The sequence below is a fragment of the Lissotriton vulgaris genome, chromosome 10, assembly GCF_964263255.1.
Source record: "Lissotriton vulgaris chromosome 10, aLisVul1.2, whole genome shotgun sequence".
Taxonomy (NCBI): Eukaryota; Metazoa; Chordata; class Amphibia; order Caudata; family Salamandridae; genus Lissotriton; species Lissotriton vulgaris.
The window spans coordinates 344,880,465-344,894,605 of record NC_141698.1 but is presented as its reverse complement, the minus strand read 5'-3'; the positions used below and the strand labels follow the sequence as shown (position 1 = coordinate 344,894,605).

Here is a 14,141-nt window from a genome sequence, read left to right as displayed (position 1 = left end):
CACACTTTCAAGATGGATAATTCTATGCATCAAGATCTGCTACGCCCTGGCTGGTAAGAAACCTCCAGAGGGTATTAGAGCCCACTCTACTAGAGCGAAGTCTTCAACTTCAGCTTTGTCTAGGGGTGTACCGGTTGAAGACATTTATAAAGCGGCAACTTGGGCCTCCCTCCACACTTTCGCAAAGCATTACTGCTTGGATACCGAAGTGAGGAGGGAAGGCAACTTTGCACGTTCTGTCCTCCAGGATTTTCTGGTATAGGAGAGCGGACACCCTCCTCAGGGAGTGGGGACTGCTGTGGGGCTCTATTCACAAGGTGAGGAAATCACTGGCAGATGTATCCATCAGAAGAACAAGTTACTTACCTTCGGTAACGCTTTTTCTGGTGGATACAGTATCTGCCTTTGGATTCCTCACTGTTCCACCCGCCTCCCCGTTGTCCACTCCTCTATACCTGAGTAACTGTGATGGTAATATGTTTTATTATTGTTGAAGGAAAAGTTTTATTTCTATTGCTTTTCTGCTTGGTTTCACTCTATGTGTGTTATCTTGACATTTGTGTACTATGTATACTGTGTACATATCTACTGATGTTGGTCCGTCCGTGTGCCTCGAAGGCACGGAAAAAAGGGCGGAACTGACGTCATCACACCAGCGTGGGCATATTATGGAGTCGGTGACGTCAGCGGAGTTGAGCGCGGTGTCGTGCCTCTGTGACGTCGCCCACGTCGGCGCGAAGCTACAAAAAGAATTTCCGAATGTTGCTGACGCAAGGGGATATTTACAAGGTGAGGAATCCACAGGCAGATACTGTATCCACCAGAAAAAGTGTTACGGAAGGTAAGTAACTTGTTCATCTGGAACACCTTTCCTAGATGAACTTCATAAATAGAGTGGATCTACTTTTCTGTGTTTGAGTTTAGGGGCCATATGTGTCAAACATTCTTTGCGTTCGCAAATGGGCCGATTCTCGGAAACGGACCATTTTCGAATACAAAAAAAATCTTTTCACATGTAACAAACACTATTTGCGATTCGGTAACCTATTACCGAAATGTAAAACGGGTTTGTGATTCGGTATTCGGAAGAGGCATGTTTAGGGCATACCCTTCCAAATACCTAATCGTAACGGTATGTATGAATGTTTTGTGACCGTGAATGCAGTTGCAAAACATTCAAAACTGATCACCAAATTCCAGTTGGTGGTAACCCATTCGCAAATGGCAAGGGATCCCCAAGGGACCCCTTCCCCTTTGTGAATGTATGCAAAAACGTGTTTTAAGAGTAGGCAGTGGTCCCACGGAATGGTAATCTTATAATTTGTCATTTTGTAAAGCATTCCGTTTTCCTTTAAGGAAAACGGGATGCTTTACAAAAAAAAAGATTGCTTTATTTAAAAGCAATCACGGACATGGTGGTCGACTGACCCCAGCAGGCCACCTTCCCTGTGATTTTAGCAATTCCTAGGGGCTCCCAAATTGTGACCTACTTTATTAATATTAATGAGGTGATTCGATTTGCGACCCCCTAGGAATTCCTAAATGAAAGTCTTGGAATTTCATACATTTGTAATAGCGATTACCTAATTGCGTTTCCATGAAAATAGGAATTAGGTAATTGTTATTATAAATGTTGATATATGAGGCACTTCATTTTTTATCAGTACCTCTAGCTATTTAGATAAGTAACAGATCGAATTCTAGATATTTAGAATTCGATCTGTTACTTTTTCCTGTACCTAAAGTACAAAAAGTAATGTGACCCCCATGTTAGTTTAAGATACCCTGCACATGAAAATTCAGATCGAGATCTGTACCTGCGCTGACTTTGTCTAACCACAGACAATCGCAGTATGCTACCAGCCTGAAACCCTCAAAGACTTCATCTTTGGACATTCCTTGTGATTCCTACTCACAAGTATCCAAACCTCAGTGATTTTACATCTTCTACGTAGGACTTTGGAGAAGTTAGGCTTACTGTGACGACTAGTTCTAGTTCCTTTTGTTATAATATGAAGCTACACGTTTGCCTTTTCCTTGAATAAAGATATGTTATTTATGTATTTCTAGGTACTATAATGTGTTATGGACAAACAGGAGCTGGAAAAACATTCACTATGACTGGTGCAACAGAGCACTACAAGCATCGAGGAATCATCCCTCGCACAATACAGCAGGTACTACAGGATTTGGTTAGAAGGAATGACAAATGTTTTCTTCTTTTTCAGAGGCTATGTCAGTATATTGAACTGATGAAATGACTTTTATAACTTCCAGTGCAACCACAAGTAGATTCCGAAGTCCAAATACACCAAAGAAAATAACAGGCCATAAGTCCTTAGAACACTGTCCTATCATGTGTTATGTAACATTTATAATGCACCCTCGTGCCTTTAGGCTACCTTAATATTGTATTTGTAAATATGATTAAAATGTCGCTAATCAGGTACGGAAATGGATTATCACAGGACCTCTATGAAGTACATCATCTGAAAGTCCAGCAATCCTTATTTTTGTGCAAATGTAGCTGGTGAGCCATTTATGCAAGCAGATGATTTGGCCCAAAAACTCTTTTTCCATGTGATGTTTCAAAAAATTGCAAATGCATGTTTATGATGGTCAATTCAGAATGCTAAATGTAACTATTTTGTTGGCTTATCAATCACACCGTATATTTTAATAATGCATGTCTACTGAATGAATCCAACAGAAAATAGGGATCATATATTCTTCTGATCTACTGTGCAGGTGTTTCGAGAGATTGAGAACCGCCCAGAGCAAGCAGTCACTGTGCGAATTTCTTACTTGGAAATCTACAATGAAAACCTGTTTGACCTTCTTTCCACCATGCCAGACGTAGTCATAAACCAGGACACACAACTAGCCATTGCGGATGACTCGCGTGGTATTTTTGTGAAGGGTTTGTCCACCCATCTGACACGCCACGAGGAAGATGCACTTAATCTTCTGTTTGAGGTAAGGATAATGGGGTTCCTCATTATTCTTTGTGATGTATTGTCTCTTTACATGTTTGTTTCGATTTCACTTTGCAAGCTGTTTACCACTTGAACAACAATTCTGTGTTAATTGATTAGATAATTCAGAGTCATTTGCTGAAGTTCCCAGAAGGATATCTCTTAGTCTTTGGACGCAATGATTTCAAAGAGGCAGCATCTCATACCTTTGCATTTTGCGATAATCATTCCTAGGTGGTATTCTCAATTTTGTATTGTTCTTCTTTGGTGATGTGTTTTTATTATTTTCACGTTTTTTTCTGTAATTTATCCTATCAAATGTTCAATCTTATCAACAAGGTTTTAGAACAAGTGGTAAATGTTAATTTTTGATATGTACATGTGGTATGTGGCAAACTAGCAATGACAAGCACTGTAATTGTATTTGCATTTATATAGCGCTTACTACCGCTGACGAGCAGGCGATTCGCTTTTTCGGTGAGCAGCACGCTACTCCAGAACCCTTAACAGATTAGTGGTGAATTAGTATAGTGATATATAAAAGTAATTTGAGTGGTGGATATGTTAGTCAGTTACTTGAATTGAGAAGGATAGTGGAGGAATAGAAGAGGGGACATGTTTTGATATATATAGTGCTTGCTACCCCTGATGGGGTTGTGAAGAGCTTTTTCGGCAAGTAGCACACTACTCCGAAACCCATAAAGGATTAGTGGTGAATTAGTATAGTGAAATATGAAAGTAAATTGAGTGGTGGGTAGCCGTATATGGTGCAGAGCATTGTGGTGTAGTAAAATCTAAAAAGTAATGGCACATGAAAATGTTGATTGCTACTATTTCGTCCCTTGGGGAACCCAATATTGACCTTGCATATCTAGCTTTGCTTTGGATAAATTAACTATGATGCTTTGGACTGAGATCTGGCTAGGCAAAGATCGAGTATCACATAAGGATACTGTCATTGATCTTTTAGTAACCTGGCAGCTAACACTTTACTTTTTATCTTGAGCCAAACCCATCTGTATGTAGGTGCAGGGGCTTAAATGACTAACTGAGATGACCCATCAAGCTATTGTTCTGGTTGCATCTGCTTACTGGAATAGTGTGTCAGACACCAAGATGCATGGAGAGGTTATTACACATTTGCCAAATCAATATCTGTCTTATGAAATGTCAAGGGGACCCAACTAACAGTAGTTGAGCTGCCTCAAGCCAAAATATTGTATGCCAGATTAAGAATTTCAAATGTGCCTCTTGGAAATTGAGCACCTAATGGGCAAAAAACATATCTATGTCAATTGTATATATATCCTCAGTCAAAAGAGTCACCAGAGAACGTCTAAACAGACTGTGCCTAAGCCGTTGCTTCATAACTTTCATATAATTGACAAGCCTTGTTCCTTCTCACTAAACTGGACTTACCTGTGTTGATTTTTAAAGTACTGTGTATAGAAAAAGAAATATCTTGAAATGCGTGCGTAACTATGTGCGCGTAGGTGAGTGGTGTACCTCAGTTATACCAGTATGTAATTATATCCTTTATATATATATATATTCACTAAAAAAAAACATAGGTTCCACATCAGTTATAGTTAGCTGGAAATTTTACTGACACAAAACCATTGAAATTCCCACGTTATAGTTAGTTGGACTCACTATAACTTGCGCGCCTGCAATGCACTGCTGATGACGTCACATATTACATCACTCATGACATGGTCAGTGACATCACTCATGACATCACTGATGACACCATCCAGTGAATGTGTGTCTTTATGAAAAATAAATATGTTTTATATTTGTATTTGTAAAGGACGATGGAAGAGTAAATGGTTAAATAAGTGTGTAAATGGATGTTGTTTTTAAAAGAATTGATTGGTTAACTGCCTTATTAAGTGTATCTTAATGAATACATATATTAACGAGTAATTTTTATATTTTAAAATATATGTATCAGTGTTTCACTTTGTGTATAAGTGGCTGCATGGGTTGGTGACTGACTCACTGTTTGTATGTTTTTTGAAGACAGCATATGTGCAGGACTGTATGGGTGGATGAGTGTGTATATGTGTGTGTTAGTGAGTGAATGCCTGTCTCACTAGTGTCTTTATGAGTAACTACATATGTTTTAATCTTGTATATATGAGCATTGATGTATATAAGTCAGTATATGTGAGAGTGAGAGATTGAAAGAGTTCCTTTTTAAATAAGTATGTGTTTCTATAAGTGATTGTTTAAGAGAGTAAGTATGTGTAAGTTTCCTTAGAAGTAATGTGCTAATGTATGTATAGCTGTATATGCAAATAAATGGATGTTCAATAGTTTATTTGCATGTCTGAGTATGTGTGTGAGTAACTTTTGTAAGACTGTCGGTGTGTAACAGGATGTATATGTATTTCACTATATATGATGAGTGAGAATATGTATGAGTGACTATATAAAACTGTTGGTGTATGAGTGGATGTTTGAATATGTGTTTCAATGGTTACATTACACTGAAAGAAGGTCTATCAGTCTGCCACAAGGATGGTGTCATCAGTGATGTCATGAGTGATGTCACTGACCATGTCATGAGTGATGTAATATGTGACGTCATCAGCAGTGCATTGCAGGCGCGCAAGTTATAGTGAGTCCAACTAACTATAACGTGGGAATTTCAATGGTTTTGTGTCAGTAAAATTTCCAGCTAACTATAACTGATGTGGAACTTATGGTTTTTTTAGTGAATTTAATAGGTTTTTTAAATGCTAATTCCTAACTATAACTGGTGTGAAACCTATGGTTTTTTCAGTGAATTTCAAAGGTTTTTTAAATGCTAATTCCTAACTATAACTGGTGTGAAACCTATGTTTTTTTCAGTGAATTTCAAACGTTTTTTAAATTCTAATTCCTAACTATAAGTCTCACTTTATAAATAAGACTGTTAGCACTCTAGTTGTTCTTTAGAACACTCTGGTACATTCTGTCATTGGGCTATAGTTGGGCTACATCTAGCTGATATTTGGGCTACATTTGCATTTTTTGGTCTCTGGTGGCCATCTTTGGGCTACATTGGGCTACATTGGGCTACATTTGGGCTACATTTTGGCATATATATAGCCCAATGTAGCACAATATATATTTTATCAAAGTTAATTTTTCGTAAAAACCACTTAAGAATAGGGCTACCAGTCCCTACAATTTTTCCCAATTTTTTTTTTTTATTTTTTGCTTTGAAGCGCTCCCGGTGCGCTTCCCGGGGAGCGCCCCGAAAAGCGTACTTTTGTAAAGCGCCCCCGGGCGCGCTCCGGGGAGCGTCCCGTAAGCGCCAATATCGCGAACGAAAACATGATCATGACGTATCGCGTAGCCGCGTCCGCGTGATACGCACGGCGTAAGCGCACCCGAAAGTACTCGAGCGAATACGATCGCGCAACGTAAACATCCGACGCGCTTACGCTACGCGACCCGGAGCGCCCCCGGGCGCGCCCGGGGGCGCGTAGCGTAAGCGCGTCGGGTCATGTGACCTGAAAATAACACTTTTCATTGGTTCATAACAGTTTTAGTTTCATAATGATGAAGCCCTTGGTCTTGTGACCTGAAAATAACACTTCTCATTGGTTCAGGACAGTTTTTTTTCAAAATGATGAAAGACCCCACCTTTTTTCCTTATTCTGACTTTGTCCTTTGACTGAGGAAGATCTGTTTGTACATCTCTGTACCTTTTTGATCTTAATAATGGCTTCAGAAGCAGCAGCAGCTGGTGCATCTGCCCCACCACCACCAACAGGACCAGCTCCAGATTATATTGGTGGTCAAGAACAGGAGGAGGAGGAAGAGGAAGAGGAGGAGGGGAGGAGAAGATGGCTGCCTGAAGAGAATACCCCATACAAACCCAAGCCACACATTGTATGGGAGTTTTTTTCAATCCCAGAGGGCAAGAAAAAAGTGAATGCGGCCAAGGTAACTGGCCTAATCTGCAATGAAGAACTTTCATGGGGCAACCCAAACAAAAAATATTCATTTGGTAACCATACCATGATTCGTCATATGACCCGAAAGCACCCAAACAACTACTCTCATGCAGAGTTCAGGGAACTGGCCAGTAACCTCCCCCAGTCGTCAAGGACCACCTCCCAAAGAAACCAACCCACTTCATTGGGTCCAGAAACATCAGAGATGATGCCTTGTATTCAGCCAAGATTTGCTGATTTTAAAATCACTTGTTCTGCATGTGGCAAGCTTATCGCCTATGGTGAAAAAAGCGTAAAGCTCATCGTCCTTGCAGGTGATAATCACAAGTGCCCCAAAAAGAAGTAATTTTTTGGTTTTTTTGTTTTTTTGCTCCAGTTGAGCCAGTTTCAATTCCCTTTTTTTGGTTCTCCCCCTAAAAAAATACAAAAAAAATATAAAACTGTTTTGAAAAGCCAAAAAAAGTACAAAATGTTCAAAAAACACAAAAAAAATATAAAACAACAAAAAGAAGAAAAAAAAAAGTTCTTTTTAGAACTACCTCCAATTTCTAAATAAAGGCTTCTTTTTTTATAAACTCTGTCATCTTTTTCCCTCATTTTACGCTCCCCGGGCCGCTCCCCGGTGCGCGTACCGGGCGCTTCCCCCGCGCAAAACGAAAAAAAAAAATATTTTAAATGCCCCGCGGGGCCCTTTTATAGCCCCCACATCAAACCTAGGGGGTCAAGGGGGGGGTCTACCCTGCCCCTTTATGGTCATTTCCCTCTTTGTTTTGCCCACCTCTCGTGTCTCGATCCTACCGAGACACAAGATGGCGGCCACTCCAGACTGTTTCGAATGTTTACAGACACCCGAGAGCCAATCAGCTTTCCGTGCGCACCTCGCGTGGCGTGCCCGGTGCGCGTACCGGTGCACGTACCAGTGCGCGGCTATAGATATATATATTTTTTTGAACCTTAATTACTCAAAATCCACTGGAGCACATATCTTGAGACATAGCAAAGGCACATCGGGCTACCAGTCCCTACAATTTTGCCAAGTTTGGTGGAAATCCATTCAGCCGTTCGGGCTAAAAGTGAAATCGACCGCCCTATGGAAATTAACATGGGGAAAACGCGTTTTGGGACCCCCCTTTTATCTCGGCCCCTGCTTGACGAATCCCCCCCACACTTTCAGGGAAGGACCGGAACGCCGCGAGGCCATTTTGAGGAAATTTTGAGGCAGATTCGTCAACCGGCGCCAAAGTTATTCCAAATAGAATTTTGAGATTTAACATTGAAAATAATCCTAACTATAACTACCTACTGGCGACCGCCAGTAGGTAATATATATATATATATATATATATATATATATATATATATATATATATATATATTCACTGAAAAAACCATAGGTTTCACACAAGTTATAGTTAGGAATTAGCATTTAAAAAACCTTTGAAAATTCATTGAAAAAACCATAGGTTTCACACCAGTTATAGTTAGGAATTAGCATTTAAAAAACCTATTAAATTCACTGAAAAAACCATAGGTTTCACACCAGTTATAGTTAACTGGAAATTTTACTGTCATAAAACCATTGAAATTCCACGTTATAGTTAGTTGGACTCACTATAACTTGCGCGTGCAATGCACTGCTGATGACGTCACATATTACATCACTCATGACATGGTCAGTAACATCACTGATGACACCATCCAGTGAATGTGTGTCTTTCTAAAAAATAAATATGTTTTATATATGTATATGTAAAGGTCGATGGAAGAATAAATGTTCAAAAATAAGTGTCTAAAAAGATATTTTTTTTAATAAAATTGATTGGTTAACTGGCTTATTAAGTGTATCTTAGTGAATACATATATTAGCGAGTTTAAATATTTAAATATATGTATCAGTGTTTCACTTTGTGTATAAGTGGCTGCATGGGTTGGTGAGTAGCTACATGTGTGTGTATATGGGTTATTAGATGTTTTTTTAGTATCAGTATGAGTGTCTGTATGGTTTGGTGGGGGTATTACTTAGCACATAGATGCATCAATGACTGACTCACTGTTTGTATGTTTTTGTAACACAGCATATGTGCAGGACTGTATGGGTGGATGAGTGTGTATATGTGTGTGTTAGTGAGTGAATGGCTGTCTCACTAGTGTCTTTATCAGTAACAAGATATGTTTTAATCTAGTATATGTGAGTATTGATGTATATAAGTGAGTATATGAGAGAGTGAGAGATTGTAAGAGTTTCTTTTTAAAAAAGTATGTGTTTCTATAAGTGATTGTTTAAGTGAGTAAGTATGTGTAAGTTTCCTTAGAAGTAAGGTAGTAGTTTGTGTATAGTTGTATATGCAAATAAATGGATATTCTATAGTTTATTTGCATGTGTGAGTAACTTTTGGATGACTGTCGGTCTGTAACAGGATGTATAGGTGTATCACTACATATGATGAGTGAGTATATGTATGAGTGACTATATAGAACTGTTGGTGAATGAGTGGATGTGTATATAGATGGTGTAATTTCTGAATTGGTTGTTGTAACTGGTATGGGTATCTCCATTTTTTTGAAAATTTTAGTTTCTATTTTTGAATATGTGTTTCAAGGGTTACATTACACTGAAAGGAGGTCTGTCACTCTGTCACAAGGATGGTGTCATCAGTGATGTCATGAGTGATGTCACTGACCATTTCATGAGTGATGTAATATGTGACGTCATCAGCAGTGCATTGCACGCGCAAGTTATAGTGAGTCCAACTAACTATAACGTGGAATTTCAATGGTTTTATGACAGTAAAATTTCCAGTTAACTATAACTGGTGTGAAACCTATGTTTTTTTCAGTGAATTTAATAGGTTTTTAAAATGCTAATTCCTAACTATAACTGGTGTGAAACCTATGGTTTTTTCAGTGAATTTTCAAAGGTTTTTTAAATGCTAATTCCTAACTATAACTAGTGTGAAACCTATGGTTTTTTCAGTGAATTTCAAAGGTTTTTTTAATGCTAATTCCTAACTATAAGTCTCACTTTATAAGTAAGACTGTTAGCGCTCTAGTTGTTCTTTAGAACACTCTGGTACATTCTGTCATTGGGCTATAGTTACGCTACATCTGGCTGATATTTGGGCTACATTTGTATTTTTTGTCTCTGGTGGCCATCTTTGGGCTACATTGGGCTACATTTGGGCTCTAACATATATATAGCCCAATGTAGCCCAAACCACTGGAGCATATATCTTGAGACATAGCAAAGGCACATCGGGCTACCAGTCCCTACAATTTTTCCCAATTTTTTTTTTTAATTTTTTGCTTTGGAGCGCTCCCGGTGCGCTTCCCGGGGAGCGCCCCGAAAAGCGTACTTTTATAAAGCGCCCCCGGGCGCGCTCCGGGGAGCGTCCCGTAAGCGCCAATATCGCGAACGAAAACATGATCATGACGTATCGCGTAGCCGCGTCCGCGTGATACGCACGGCGTAAGCGCACCCGGAAGTACTCGAGCGAATACGATCGCGCAACGTAAACATCCGACGCGCTTACGCTACGCGACCCGGAGCGCCCCCGGGCGCGCCCGGGGGCGCGTAGCGTAAGCGCGTCGGGTCATGTGACCTGAAAATAACACTTTTCATTGGTTCATAACAGTTTTAGTTTCATAATGATGAAGCCCCTGGTCTTGTGACCTGAAAATAACACTTCTCATTGGTTCAGGACAGTTTTTTTTCAAAATGATGAAAGACCCCACCTTTTTTCCTTATTCTGACTTTGTCCTTTGACTGAGGAAGACCTGTTTGTACATCTCTGTACCTTTTTGATCTTAATAATGGCTTCAGAAGCAGCAGCAGCTGGTGCATCTGCCCCACCACCACCACCACCAACAGGACCAGCTCCAGATTATATTGGTGGTCAAGAACAGGAGGAGGAGGAAGAGGAAGAGGAGGAGGGGAGGAGAAGATGGCTGCCTGAAGAAAATACCCCATACAAACCCAAGCCACACATTGTATGGGAGTTTTTCTCAATCCCAGAGGGTAAGAAAAAAGTGAATGCGGCCAAGGTAACTGGCCTAATCTGCAATGAAGAACTTTCATGGGGCAACCCAAACAAAAAATATTCATTTGGTAACCATACCATGATTCGTCATATGACCCGAAAGCACCCAAACAACTACTCTCATGCAGAGTTCAGGGAACTGGCCAGTAACCTCCCTCAGTCGTCAAGGGCCACCTCCCAAAGAAACCAACCCACTTCATTGGGTCCAGAAACATCAGAGATGATGCCTTGTATTCAGCCAAGATTTGCTGATTTTAAAATCACTTGTTCTGCATGTGGCAAGCTTATCGCCTATGGTGAAAAAAGCGTAAAGCTCATCGTCCTTGCAGGTGATAATCACAAGTGCCCCAAAAAGAAGTAATTTTTGGGGTTTTTTGTTTTTTTGCTCCAGTTGAGCCAGTTTCAATTCCCTTTTTTTGGTTCTCCCCCTAAAAAAATACAAAAAAAATATAAAACTGTTTTGAAAAGCCAAAAAAAGTACAAAATGTTCAAAAACACAAAAAAATATAAAACAACAAAAAGAAGAAAAAAAAAAGTTCTTTTTAGAACTACCTCCAATTTCTAAATAAAGGCTTCTTTTTTTATAAACTCTGTCATCTTTTTCCCTCATTTTACGCTCCCCGGTGCGCATACCGGGCGCTTCCCCCGCGCAAAACGAAAAAAAAAATATTTTAAATGCCCCGCGGGGCCCTTTTATAGCCCCCACATCAAACCTAGGGGGTCAAGGGGGGGGTCTACCCTGCCCCTTTATGGTCATTTCCCTCTTTGTTTTGCCCACCTCTCGTGTCTCGATCCTACCGAGACACAAGATGGCGGCCACTCCAGACTGTTTCGAATGTTTACAGACACCCGAGAGCCAATCAGCTTTCCGTGCGCACCTCGCGTGGCGTGCCCGGTGCGCGTACCGGTGCACGTACCAGTGCGCGGCTATAGATATATATATTTTTTTGAACCTTAATTACTCAAAATCCACTGGAGCACATATCTTGAGACATAGCAAAGGCACATCGGGCTACCAGTCCCTACAATTTTGCCAAGTTTGGTGGAAATCCATTCAGCCGTTCGGGCTAAAAGTGAAATCGACCGCCCTATGGAGATTAACATGGGGAAAACGCGTTTTAGGACCCCCCTTTTATCTCGGCCCCCGCTTGACGAATCCCCCCCACACTTTCAGGGAAGGACCGGAACGCCGCGAGGCCATTTTGAGGAAATTTTGAGGCAGATTCGTCAACCGGCGCCAAAGTTATTCCAAATAGAATTTTGAGATTTAACATTGAATAAAATCCTAACTATAACTACCTACTGGCGACCGCCAGTAGGTAATATATATATATATATATATATATATATATATATATATATATATATATATATATATATATATATTCACTGAAAAAACCATAGGTTTCACACAAGTTATAGTTAGGAATTAGCATTTAAAAAACCTTTGAAAATTCATTGAAAAAACCATAGGTTTCACACCAGTTATAGTTAGGAATTAGCATTTAAAAAACCTATTAAATTCACTGAAAAAACCATAGGTTTCACACCAGTTATAGTTAACTGGAAATTTTACTGTCATAAAACCATTGAAATTCCACGTTATAGTTAGTTGGACTCACTATAACTTGCGCGTGCAATGCACTGCTGATGACGTCACATATTACATCACTCATGACATGGTCAGTAACATCACTGATGACACCATCCAGTGAATGTGTGTCTTTCTAAAAAATAAATATGTTTTATATATGTATATGTAAAGGTCGATGGAAGAATAAATGTTCAAAAATAAGTGTCTAAAAAGATATTTTTTTTAATAAAATTGATTGGTTAACTGGCTTATTAAGTGTATCTTAGTGAATACATATATTAGCGAGTTTAAATATTTAAATATATGTATCAGTGTTTCACTTTGTGTATAAGTGGCTGCATGGGTTGGTGAGTAGCTACATGTGTGTGTATATGGGTTATTAGATGTTTTTTTAGTATCAGTATGAGTGTCTGTATGGTTTGGTGGGGGTATTACTTAGCACATAGATGCATCAATGACTGACTCACTGTTTGTATGTTTTTGTGACACAGCATATGTGCAGGACTGTATGGGTGGATGAGTTTGTATATGTGTGTGTTAGTGAGTGAATGGCTGTCTCACTAGTGTCTTTATCAGTAACAAGATATGTTTTAATCTAGTATATGTGAGTATTGATGTATATAAGTGAGTATATGAGAGAGTGAGAGATTGTAAGAGTTTCTTTTTAAATAAGTATGTGTTTCTATAAGTGATTGTTTAAGTGAGTAAGTATGTGTAAGTTTCCTTAGAAGTAAGGTAGTCGTTTGTGTATAGTTGTATATGCAAATAAATGGATATTCAATAGTTTATTTGCATGTGTGAGTAACTTTTGGATGACTGTCGGTCTGTAACAGGATGTATAGGTGTATCACTACATATGATGAGTGAGTATATGTATGAGTGACTATATAGAACTGTTGGTGAATGAGTGGATGTGTATATAGATGGTGTAATTTCTGAATTGGTTGTTGTAACTGGTATGGGTATCTCCATTTTTTTGAAAATTTTAGTTTCTATTTTTGAATATGTGTTTCAAGGGTTACATTACACTGAAAGGAGGTCTGTCACTCTGTCACAAGGATGGTGTCATCAGTGATGTCATGAGTGATGTCACTGACCATTTCATGAGTGATGTAATATGTGACGTCATCAGCAGTGCATTGCACGCGCAAGTTATAGTGAGTCCAACTAACTATAACGTGGAATTTCAATGGTTTTATGACAGTAAAATTTCCAGTTAACTATAACTGGTGTGAAACCTATGTTTTTTTCAGTGAATTTAATAGGTTTTTAAAATGCTAATTCCTAACTATAACTGGTGTGAAACCTATGGTTTTTTCAGTGAATTTTCAAAGGTTTTTTAAATGCTAATTCCTAACTATAACTAGTGTGAAACCTATGGTTTTTTCAGTGAATTTCAAAGGTTTTTTTAATGCTAATTCCTAACTATAAGTCTCACTTTATAAGTAAGACTGTTAGCGCTCTAGTTGTTCTTTAGAACACTCTGGTACATTTTGTCATTGGGCTATAGTTACGCTACATCTGGCTGATATTTGGGCTACATTTGTATTTTTTGTCTCTGGTGGCCATCTTTGGGCTACATTGG

The 14,141-nt window shown here is 39.1% G+C and overlaps 1 protein-coding gene across 1 annotated transcript in view; it reads left to right on the top strand.

The window, feature by feature from the left end:
* Positions 1–14,141, top strand: part of KIF9 (kinesin family member 9) — an 818,529-nt gene that overhangs the window by 107,355 nt on the left and 697,033 nt on the right. The window contains exons 4-5 of the mRNA XM_086941121.1: positions 2,071–2,177; positions 2,749–2,976. Of these exons, the coding sequence (XP_086797247.1) occupies positions 2,071–2,177; positions 2,749–2,976 (335 nt within the window). The remainder of the gene's footprint in view (positions 1–2,070; positions 2,178–2,748; positions 2,977–14,141) is intronic.